Raw genomic sequence first — 12,797 nt, forward strand, 5'->3', positions numbered from 1 at the left:
TACCATTATCAAATAGATGAATAAATACATAGATACTTTATTGAGCCCGAGGGAATAACTAGGTAATTTTTAATATTGAGGCGTGCAGCCTGGGGTAGTATGGGTGGGTTAAGGCATACATTAACATTGATTTGTTTGGTAAAAGATAATGGCATTATATAATTAGTTTTGTCCACATCAATCTTCCGCCCTCACTCTCGGAGCACCATATGGTTAATTTAATAAAAATAATCATTCATTTTATTTATTACAGTCTTCACATTGAGCTGTTACTGTCCACAACCAAGTTCTAATTGAAAATAATGACAAATAATTTAATTTGCTTGTTTCTGTGTTACTGTTAAACTTGTTAAAATTCTCTGTCTCCAAGAGACAAGCAGGAGCAGGTGATACCAGTAGCCCACGCCACCAGGCCAACTTACAGGTCAGATCTGTGAAAAGGTAAGCCTATGCACAGTAATTATGCATGTTTTTCAAGGTATCTTTTAGCATATTTAGGTATTTAGATTTGAATAAATTAATGTTTGGGATAGAAGTCCCATACTCTCCACCAGAAATGTTACATTGTGCACCTTTAAACCATCTGCAAACAAATCTTAGTCCTATGGACAAGTGGTCTTGAACACTCACCCAGCAGAGATCTTGCTGTAGTGCATGTAGGCAGCGATGATCACTCCTGTTTTACCTTTGTTACCCTGAAAGGAAAACATGACATCACAAAACGCATATAAGAGACCATGAAATTGGCTTTGGTTTCCTCCTCAGGCTCTGTATTTGAAGGAACACACTAATGCTTGAAAGTTGATAGTTCTGTGGGCACAGTAGGTTTCATTTTTTATTTTTATTATACAATCACACAATGCAGATAAACATGTGAGTGCATGGAGCGAATTAAGAAATTCCCTTTGGTGTTTTTCCCTAAACTTCCTGACACATTCCTAAGACATTCCAGCCTCTGCTTCCCAATAGGATCCCAGTTAGCTCTTAGCAGGCGCACTAAGCACAAATTACAGCTTGTATTACCCCTAATAGAGTCCCCATTCATGTTTATTCCTTTGCTTGCGCGACCCGCAGCTGGGAAAGTACTGGTCAAGCTGGAATGTGTTGGAAGCCAAGTCCACCACAGAAGTCTGCTTTAGTATTTAAATCCCCCAAACCCTCAAAACAATAAATAATACATCCACAAAGGAATGAGAGCTGAGATGCAGTGTTTGATGGTTATAGTGTGACAGCAATTGGAAATGCTAATGTTTTTATAACTTTGTAATCTGTGGGTTAAATGCATGAATAATAAAGCAATTGACTGCAATTTTTGACATGTTTCATAACTTAAGATTTTGGCAATGAGGGTTTTTGAATGCATATTGATTTTATATATTTTATCCTTAATCAAATCTATAAATTAAGAAAAAATATTGTATTATCTTTGCTTACTTTGCAAAAGTGGTTCAACTGCATTGTTAAAGGGGCTGTAACTCATTTTCTGTTAGGTAATAATCTTATCTTGCCCCTGTACAGATATATTGAAAAAGCAGCACTTAGGGTCAAAATAGAACTGATGTGCACTTTCTTTATCCAATTATAAAGTATTTTTGTTGTCGTTTGTTGAAAAACGCTGTTAATATGCTAGTTGTTAATAGCAGCGTTGTGACAGCAAAATTCCACTCTAGCCTGTTGTGAAACACCCTTACAAACTTATAAACAGTGAATAATTAGGATGCTCGGAATAGATTGGGTAAGTGAGTAACATATTTGGCACAACATACAGCATTTCCATATACTGTGCCACATTGTAAAAGTGAATGGGTAAATTGTGTGAAATCTGACCTTGCAGTGCAGGACCACCACATGCTGGGGGTCAGAGGTCAGCCACATCTCCATGGCTTTACATATGGCACAGATCTTATCCAGAGGGGGAGCGTGCAGGTCGGGCCAGCCAAAGTCATGCACCTAGCGGAAGACAAAAGACATAATCATATCTTTATTGATAATACATTTCTGTATCATTTTACTACATTGTCATCACTGGACTCAAGCTTGAACTATGATTTTGTATATTTAGTTTATTTCATAGGCATGTCTGTTGACACCTCAATATTTTTAAGGCTAATAATAAAGTTAATAAAGTTTAATGATATCGTAATGCAATGTTGTATGTTTCGCACTGTGGTTATTATGTCATCTGATGTGGCCGATGATATTTGTTTTAAAATAGTCTAAAAGTTAAAGACCAAAAGTGTGATCTGGACAGAGAGTAGAAGCGTGTACCTTTGGGTTGATGCGGCTGATATCATGGCGTCTTTCAGAGAGATTCAGCAACTAGAATGAAAATAAGTCATTTTATCATATTCTGCTATTTTTAAGTATAAATTCTAAACATAGACAGTAGGAGCAACGTTTAAATTATCAATTTCAACAACAATTTCCATTTGAACTCACAAAGAGTCAGGATAAGGTCTTGTAAGCCTTAAACAATGCAAATCATCTTAATCTAAATGGAAGATCTGACAGGGGCCCAACACAAAGTGACAGATTACAGTAAGAGCCACCCTTTAACCTCGCTCTTTCAAGGCGTGTCCAAAACCAAAAAAACACCCGCTTATTATGTCTCCATACTTACATGTGGTTTCAATGCTACACAATTCTTCCACTCACTTGTGCAACACATCTTTAAATAAACAGGAGTGTGTTGTGAAAGCTGCACTAATTACTGTTTGTCTGCTCTTACCAAGAACTTGTCCTGGTGTTTGGACTTCAACATGGCTGCCACCTCCTTTAGGTTCAGGCGGTACCTCTGCTCCTCCAGCTTTGGCGGGAAAAACACCGAGATGATCCGCTCGGTGATGTATGTCAGGTCGAAATCATAGTGGCGTTCCATGACCCTCTCCATCACACGGTCCACACTAAAGCTCCTACACAGGGAGCAATGAGGCAGAAGGGATAAGTGCATATAGGTCATTCAATCACGCAAAGTCACAGCAAGGTGGAAAATGTAGTTTGACGAACAAGTAATTCTAGACAACTGTGTAGCCACTGTGGGGTTTTACATTAATAAAAAGAAAAAGAAATCAAATGTACAATAAAAATAAATTAAAATAATATAAGTTTAGATATGCGTGACAAGTAGGTCAGATTATAAATTAACTTGATCCGTCACATGGTCAATTCTAAATCTGGTAGAAACAGCAAAAAAGAGATGACCATGGACTGTGAGAACACATTGGATTATAAACAGGAATAAGGCGTGATATGCGCTTTAAATGTTATTACGATAATTATGCCATCAAGAGATGTATAATGCTTATATATTAGAGGGATAAGTGTGTGACTGAGGTGGCCTTTACCTCGGCAGAGTGTTCCTCTGTTTGGTATAGGTCAGAGACTTGGTGGACCCCTGCAATAAAAATACAATAATAAGAAACTGCAGAGTATGTACTAACTGGATTCATCAGTATCACGTTATGCCTCTAAAATAATAGTGTTTCAAAGTGACATACACTACACTAATATAACATAAGATACACTTTTATTATCCCAGAGGAATGCCCAGAGGAAACCCCAAACCAGGAGAGAACATGCACACAGGAAGGCCCGGGTGACCTGAACATGGAACCTTCTTGCTGTGAAGAATGAGCACTCAGCCACCGTGCCACCAATTATTAATAATCTAACAATGCTACATTATTGTAATATCTTTGTAGTCTCACAGTAACTTTCTATTATGCTACAGGAGTTGTGTACTTAAATATTTATTAAATTTAGTTCATTATATGACAAAATCTTCAGCATTTACTATGTATACTGCTGTAAATGTCGTGCTCACCATGTGCTGGATTTGTCGAGAAGGAGCAGTTCCTCTTCGTTGCTGCAGAAACAGAAAACATGAAAAAGGAAATAATATTAAATATAAATAAAATATTCAGTGTATGACAACAGGAAGATCAGTAGGTCAAAGGTGAGCAAGAGTGCAAGAGTTCAGAGATGAAGAGGAAGCAATGGAAGAGCAGTTAATTCAACACACACTATAACAAACATGGCAACTTTATATGGCAACAGAAACATGCATGAGGTCCAGCAAAACTCCAGGAGACAAGCCACAGCTGAAGGCTCGGCTTTCCGGAACAATTCACCAGGAAGGAACCACATTGCTGTTTGGGAATTAACACTTTGGATAAACACGGGGAAGTCTGTTTGTACTGAAGACTGTTGAGGAAAATAAGCTCACCAAGTCATTGGATGGAGCAGGGATGCAACCTGAGGTCACCTGTAACACACAAGAGGCAGACAATAAAAACATGAGATAATGTGCTCATTTCTGTGATTTTGTATTTAGTATTCGGAGGCGGTAAACAACATAGACAGTATATTTGGTGTACAAAATGCTTTCTGGACTCTAACAAAAGGACAGTAAGTTCATAAGATTGGAACTGTCTGTACTGTGGATGGAGTATTCTGTATATTCTTGCTATTTTAATGTCAATGAACACAATTGTCTTGTAAATCTTGGTAACTACTTAAGCCATGTTACAGTATTTGTTACACTATTTTGTTGCAATGTATTATAAATAATTATTTGCATTACTTATTTGCTAATAAGTAATAATCTTTTCTCATTTATAAATTGTAAACTTTTGGATAAAGAACTGTATATAGAGAAGTGCATAAAATGTTAGCTCAATTGGTCACCGTCTTCTGGGCAAGCTGTCAATCCAAGATTAGGATAATAATTCACACAGTTTAGTGAAGCAGCTTTTTGTGTCCATAATGGGGCTAAACCTTGATAATGGCATCTTTAAGAGCTGCAGAATGAGAAATACATAAACCTTTATCTGTAAAAGTACTCAAACCGGTGGAGAGTAAGTGCAAATCCAGCTGAACTTTAAAATGGAAAGTTGAAAAATGGTCATCCACATGTGCAGTGGACAGACCTACAGCTGATTCTCATATTGGCTGGTGGCACAGGGCAGTGAACTGTGTCCAGAGGAAGTGAATATCTGATAACTCAACACACATGTGCATGCACCAGTGTTCCTCAGCATGTGTATGTTGTTTAGACGAAAACAGGAAGTACACAGCGCCCTAAAGGATACAAGCTGCACACATGCTTTGGAGAAAATAGTTGTACTGTATAACATTTTGTATTGATTTAGTTATTTATATGTCTTTTGTCTTGTTTTAGAGCCTGAATACTACTGATTAACTGATTAAAATGACACTTAGGGTTGTGACAAAATTGATAAACAGATAAAAATCTAACGGAAACTAATATCCAAACTAGATATTTGTACAAACACATCTATAGGACAAAGATGGACCTTTACTGAATAGGTTTAGAATAATCTAACTAGTAACATAATAAAACTGCTATTTTAACCATTTCCTCAGTATTGAAATACAGTATGAAAATGATGTAACAACATGGCACTATTAAAAGTATTAAACTATTAAATAATAGCTAATGTAGTGATTGAGTGACATGTCTGGCACCATACACAAAGGGATGAGGCAATTTCAATGATCTAAGCTACAATCTACTTCCTCTACATTACCAGCTATTTTTTCAAAACAATGAGATTAAAAATTGAAGACAGGAATAATAACTTTCGTTTGAGTAACAAATCAATAAAAACGTCTCTTGCATAAACTTGTACTTTCCCCAAATATCTCCTGATGTTGAAATGTACAGTGTAGTTTACAGCCCTGAAGGCATCTTGGAGTCATTGAGAAAATCCTGGGAAAACCGCACATTTGGATTCGGACTGACAGCAAATGCCTCTTTGTAGCTGTGGTCCTCGGTTTGTGCAGTGCTCACTGAAAGCTAGCCCATATAACTCATAATGGATGTGGTTCTATTGTAGGAAAATGCAACCAGAAAATGTGAACGTTCTGGAACTTCTTGGATAAGGGCAGTCTTGAAGGAGTCCAGATGCGCCTTAGTCTTTGTTATGACTACAGCAACTACAGATAAAGATTTGCTATGTTTACTAAAACTGCAAGCCCATGAAGAAAATTCCATACCAATTCATAACTACCAAAATCAAGTATCTTTTACAATCAGGTTTATTCCCATTGTATTGTGCGGCTAGTCCTTTAGACCCGGTGTATTGTAGCTTTTGGTGGGGAGTCTGTCACCTGCTTTTTATGGTGATCTTATTGTTTTGCATGGCATTAAACACATCTTTTAATCATTCATTCAATTACACATTTTTATTGCCAAACAACTACCTTGAAAACATGCATTCTTACTGTGAGCGGGGGATACAAACGGGTGGCAGACTCTCTACTAGGAAAGTTATGTAGTTGATCTTTAATTCCGATCTTCCAGGTATAGCTGTGATTTAGATGTGGTTAAGCCCTGGGTTAGTTCGTAGTTTTCCCTAATATTGTTCAGCATTGGTTGACTAAACGTTGTTTTAGTCTGACACTATAACAGTGATTCTTACAAAGCCTAGTACCTTCCAGTGCAGATTGTGAAAAATTTGAGAACCACTTCTGTAGACCATTTAAACTGACATATAACTTTTGGTCAGCCTTTCCCTCTCCTCCACTTTCTCTCTCTTCTTCTCCTCAGCCCCTCACAGTGCCCGCTAGAAGAGCCACAGAGCCAGCACAAACACACAGATTCCATGTGCTTGGGCCAACAGTGACGCACCGCCTTCCTGTAGCTACAGCCTCCACCCTGCCTTTCCTCTGTTCCACTCGGTAACACTTGGCAACAACTGATCAAACCACGTCTAATCTTTCACACGTTATATCTGATGGGCTTCTGTTACCATGTCAACTGAGTGCCCTTACAATAGTATGGTTTATTTTGCTCCTTCCACCAATATAATTTTTACGGCTACCATTTAGATTTCAGGATTTATTTATACTGCCAGCCTGGATGTGTTATGGTTTAAAATAACAATAAATGACTTCAGAAACTGCTAATCTGAATGTCAAGATTGTTGTTTGCATAGAGAAAAGTGAAGTGTTGCTTCCTAATGTTTTTTTAACTATGATGGAAAGTGAAAATGGGTGTTGTTGTAAAACCAAATGACCGACTAATTGCATTTAAAATATTAGAACTCTTTAAATAGAACATTTACCCTTATATTTAATAGCTGAGGAATGTTAATTAATGGTGGCTACACAAAACATGATTGCATTTTTTTATGGGTAAAATGCTCTGGACACAACAACTAATATCATACATAATTTTAGCAGTCCCTTATACTGTAAATGTTTTTATCATTTGCTTTCACACTACTTCTCTATTTGCCCCTTTCTGTTATTTGCCCTTATATTGTTTAACTCGTTTATCATAATTTGATGTTAAAGTGCACCTTTCTGATCAGCTTGCCTTCATGTAGGTGTTGCTTAGAATGATCAAATGATATCCAGTATGATAGTAAACATATCTGTTTCCATGGAGACAGCAGCAAGCAAAGTCAGATCTGTGGAGAAAGGACCTTGTTCACAGTAAAATGTGTTATTTTGAGGTATTTTGAGCAATACAAACATCTAAAATTGAACAATGCAAGATAATGTCAGCCTGTGGAACATTGTAGGCAAAGCAATAACATCTCAATGGAGGTGGTATACAATCTACCAGAAAAGTTTCACAATGCACCTATCGGATTTTAAATGGACTTGTAAAAAAGCAACCGAAGCTGAGTGAATATGCTAACTATTCCAAAATTAGTGATCGATAGTTACTCCGCTCAAAAACACAATCTCAACTTCCCATCTCCTCTCAGGTGAGTACCACAGTAGCGGTGACCCTCACTGACCCCACCTAGCATGTCTACACCTCTAAAGTGTTCCCTGCCCTGCTCCTCTCTGCCCGGACTAGATCCTCCTTTACTCTTTTACCTTTTCTTTGAGCCATCAAAGCCCATGCAGGGGCACGGCTAATGGACCCAGCTCTCGCCTCTCAACGCATGGCTTAAGAGCAGAGGCTGAAGGGGCTAACTCATGAGCTAGCCCCTGTGGTATGTTATTACTGTGAGAACGGCCCCCGTGTTTGAGCACACATGTGGGAAAATGAATTGGAGAATGTAGCAATGAGAAGGGTTAAGCAATCTGCCCTTTGAATGTCACCTTTTGTGGAGCTGGAAGAGGTGCAATACATCATAATATATTAAAACTCTGTTTGAAAATATGCAAAATTTGAGTATATCACTTATGAAAATTGTAAAATCACCCATAAGAACTGTAAAAACACCGCAAAAGGTAATCAAATAATTTCCCCTATGGACCAATAAAGTCAAGTCAAATTAAACAGAAACTCCCAGTTCAATGTTTCAAGTATATAAAGTCATGTATACGCACTTTCTTGTTAAGGTGTGCATTCACATTTGTTCTGGTTTGGTCCTGGTTTGAGCAGAGATTAGTCCTGATGTAAACTTGGTTTGGCATCGTTCTAGTTTTGGTTTAGTCCTGGTTTAGCCCAAGATAAGTTCTGAGCCTCAACCATTTTTGCGTGTTTGTGAGGAACTCGGGGAAACTTGGGGGAATCCCTGAAGTCTTATGTACAACAGTCAAACACGAACACAGATGGGTTATTCCTGCAACAAAGCTGGACATTTGCATGGCAAAGTTCAGTGCAGTTACACTGAACTAGCTTCAAAATTATTTCCTTTCAATATAGTTTTCCCAAACAAGTTATTGGTAATATCATTGTTCCTGTTGTGCTCCTCTGTCAGTTTTCCAAATCCAAGGTTGCACAACTCCTGCAATACAATCAATGGAAATCAAGTATGAACACAGCAATCATCTGATCCACCTTCACCGATAAGATTAGGTCTCCACGGGTCAGCCCTAGGCCACCATACCTCTGACTCTCAATGGAATACTGTTAAGAGGCCACAGTGATGAAAGCTGCATCTCATCAAGACTCTTCAGGCTCATTACACTCCATAAACGAGGCAGAGACAACAAGGCTACAGGCTAACAGTGGATCATTACACAGGAGGCCAGGGGATTAGCACTAGTGATGCAACAGGTGGACAACAAACACAACGCCATAGCAACCAGAAGAGGCCTAACCAGAATGTATCATGAGTTTTCCTTCAAGAGAATGATGGGAAAATAAGCCCTTGAAAGCTCATAGGATATGTTTTTGTCCAATCACATCACTTAGAAGTGGTGTGGTCATTTTCAAAACATGGACACAGAATTGAGTTTAACTTCTGGCTTCAACTGCTCAAACAAAAAGCAAGAAAAAGAGGAATAATAATACAAAACAAAATATAATTCAAATATGCAAATGGAAAGGTGAAAAGATTTTCAAAATGTTTACCCTTTTTCTCTAAAATTTAGGTAAAATATTTACAAGATGCCAACTGCATTACCCAGACAAGGCCTGAACATTCCTTAGTTTAAAGTAGTCACTTCACTGTTGATGTTTTACACCTGTGTTCAAGAGACTGAGGGGCCCCAGACAGGAAGTACCTGGGGGCCCTGGTACATTCAGAGCGGAGGCACATAAAGTGTAGTAATGATTAGACTTGTTAATTTTCACCATTTCACCAATAAATGTTAATTAGTGCAAATATTATCAAGCAAACTCAGTACAGTTAATTGTATCGTGCATCTTAAACTAAGTAATTTTTTTGCACCATGGACCTCCATGGAGATGTTATTGCTTTGCCTGGAATGTTCCATAGTATGTCCATGAAGTTAAGCATTTGCCACCAGACCATGTTACAGGTCAAATCAGAGGGGAGGCAGGTCACCCCGTTCACAATAAGAATGGATGTTTTTCAAGGGACTGTAGAGTAGTAAGATATCTGTAATATAATATATACAAGATAGATAAGTTTAATGCCATACAGTGGGACATTCTAGGTAAAGAAATACCATCTCAAAGGGGACAAACTTAACTCCAATGCACTATAACTTTCAAAATTATTTAAGTAAAACTAACACGTTCTCTATCATCATATCAAAGCCTCTCTAAATAGAACCAGCTCACCAAACATCACTGACTCCTCTAGGACTGCAGTCTTTTAGATTTCTAGCCAATTAATCGGCCAATAGCCTTTTTTTTTTTTTATTAGTCAACTACTTATTTTTATTCAAAATCTCTGGATTTACAAGGACCACAGCAGAAAGAAGAATGCAGAGCGAGCTAGGTGGAGTTTTAGAGGTGACTGGACAGTTTTTGACTTATAAAGATGCTATATATTTTTGTCTGCATAGGTGTAATAATTTTGAAAGCTTTTGACAGTCTTTAGTCAAACAAGAATTTCTAGGCAATAAACTCCTTTCCCACACTTCCAGCTGACAGAGACCGGAAATCAAGCTCTCCTCTGTTTTGTCGGACAGCTGAGAGGAGGCTGGGGCCCGCACAGTCACATGAGGAATGATCAAGTGGGTTGCTATTCCCTGTTATGGAGCTGCAAGTCAACAAAAATACACCAAAAAGTTATGTCGACACTAAACACAGGAATGTGGATGGAAGTTTTGAATGGAAAAGTGCATCTTCCACCTCCTCCCAGGACAAACCAAAAATATATGTGGCTAAAAGAACAATGTTGCAGACATAGGCAGGGTAGATGGAGCAACAAGAATTGTCTACTCTGAGCATGTTCCACCACATATAGAATGAATACAATTTGTCATCAATGACCTTTACTGTTTATGGCGTATTGTAAACATGTCCTATCATTTGTCTCTAGAAACTATTGCAAATAACTGCAATTAAGTAATCTCAACTCAATTGTCGTCATTTGTACAATTATAATTTGTGCTAAAAACTTTAAGAGTCTTGATATGACTGTCAGTGAATGTCTGGTCTAGTGGAGACTGTTTCTGTTTTATCATATACAACCACCTCTAACCCAGCGGCCAATTATTAAGGGTGATGTCCGACCACACAAACTGCAGACAGCTCTGGCCCGATCCCAACCAGCAATTCGACTGTCCACAGCACATGACTGTAGGCTACCTCAGAGGTCTTTCTGCACCAGCTGTGAGAGATAAAACTATAATGTATATTCAGCTCATAGTTGGTTCATTTGATAAAACCAACATTGTGCTTAAGAAATTTAACACTAGCCTAATTACTTAATTCCAATGCAATATCTTCCCAAGCTTCACTCTCCATCTGCTCCATGGGGCACAATGATTTCCACAAATAGAAATCCTTAAAGTTCTTAAGTAAAACCAACACACTGTATGCCTACTATATGTTTCAATCATAGCAAAACCTTTCTAAATATAACTAGCTCACCGAACACCATTGACTCCACTACTCATTTGATTAACTTGTCAATAACCAAATTTGATAAAACCAAGAGATTCTACTTTACAGTCTTGGTGCCCAGTTGTTCTTGTTGTAGAAATAGAAATTAAATGCAGAAATAAATACTAGGGTTCTCCTAGAATTTTACCTTTGTTTATATATACAGTCACCAAATCACCTATATGTATTCACATGGCACTTGAAACCGAATAGAACATATGTGTTACATAATGGATTAAGACAAAGACCTCAACAGTGAGTGACAACTTCCAAACAATTTTATCTTTTCTATCAGGAAAACACTGAAGAGGAACTGAAGAGGAACTGAAGAGGAAGTATGTCAAGGCCGGGTCAACTGTACTGGGAAATTAATCTACTGCTAAATAATACACAACCAACATTTACTCAAAACTGAACCAAAACTATTGAAGTCTATTCTAATCAGTTGTGATAAGAGGAAAAGTGCATTCGGAAACCCTGCTCTAACCAAACTGTCCTGATGAAAGGTTGTGTTTTGGGAGGGGTAATGTTGGCCTTCCTCTGCTCCTGTATCCTCCACTGTTTCCGCTCTATCAGTACGTGCCCTCCACCTCCTCTCCATGGACCAGCCCACCGCTCACTGTCTGGCCCTGCTCTCAAAACCTCCTCGGATCTGTTCAGTGGATAAGGGTTCTGACAGCAGGGTTCCTGTGGACACAAAGGGGGGCATGGGGGATGTAGTAGTTCTGATATTTCCGACATGCACCATCTGTGGAAGGACTTATCTTCAGCAGTGGTTTGGATCATAAACAGGTTCTCTGCTACTTTTTGTTGCCTGCTCCGTTCAGTGAGGAGATGTTATTTAGTTTGACATCTTTAATGTTATATTTCGTAAGTGCAAATTTAAGTGAAAATACAAACGATTTCAGTGAAATAAATTTAAAATGATATTGCAGCAGGCAGTGGATGGGATTTGCAGAAATACTGGACATGTTCTAAACCAATAATAATGTGAAAATGTCTTGGAATGAATTGTGACTTGAGTGCAGCATTAATGTTACGACTATCTCAATCTTGAAACAAAAAAGTATACTGACCCATGATACTTTTTAACTAAATTGTAACTGACCTCTGTTGCAATGTTGTTTCATTTATCAAGACCTTACAAACTAGCCTTACATTTTTACACTAGACTCTCAACCTACTAGGTTCAAACATCAACAAATCAACATCCAAATGAAACATGAGAGCGATGCCAGCCCCATCCATGTGAGGGGGTTCCAGCGGAAATACCTCCTCTGTCTAATTACTGCACCAGACAGGTCCGCTCGACATGGGCTGCACTCCACTCGTCGTAATCATGTATTTAATCCTCCTCCCTCTGTCCCACTGCTCCCTGGGGACTGGATGATTTCCATTGCAGATAAAGTAAACTGTTCTATTAGTGGAGAACATGCTGAAACTAGACTATTCTGGGAGCATGTTTCTTGGTATTTGGAGTTTGTGTTGCTGCAGTTTGTTGACCTTGTTGATAAGAAGAGGGAACAAATGTGACACTAGAAAAATTATATAAGTAAATCAGCAGTTA

At 38.3% G+C, this 12,797-nt stretch overlaps 1 protein-coding gene across 4 annotated transcripts in view; it reads right to left on the reverse strand.

Annotated features, from left to right (window-relative positions):
- Positions 1-12,797, reverse strand: part of tns2a (tensin 2a) — a 48,704-nt gene that overhangs the window by 10,582 nt on the left and 25,325 nt on the right. For all 4 annotated transcript variants that reach the window (XM_055222935.1, XM_033970331.2, XM_055222937.1 and 1 more), the window contains exons 4-10: positions 4,226-4,264; positions 3,824-3,865; positions 3,345-3,394; positions 2,729-2,912; positions 2,269-2,319; positions 1,828-1,950; positions 631-695 (exon numbers count right to left, since the gene is read on the reverse strand). In XM_055222935.1, the coding sequence (XP_055078910.1) occupies positions 631-695; positions 1,828-1,950; positions 2,269-2,319; positions 2,729-2,912; positions 3,345-3,394; positions 3,824-3,865; positions 4,226-4,264 (554 nt within the window). The remainder of the gene's footprint in view (positions 1-630; positions 696-1,827; positions 1,951-2,268; positions 2,320-2,728; positions 2,913-3,344; positions 3,395-3,823; positions 3,866-4,225; positions 4,265-12,797) is intronic.

This window comes from Periophthalmus magnuspinnatus, chromosome 7 (genome assembly GCF_009829125.3).
Source record: "Periophthalmus magnuspinnatus isolate fPerMag1 chromosome 7, fPerMag1.2.pri, whole genome shotgun sequence".
Taxonomy (NCBI): Eukaryota; Metazoa; Chordata; class Actinopteri; order Gobiiformes; family Gobiidae; genus Periophthalmus; species Periophthalmus magnuspinnatus.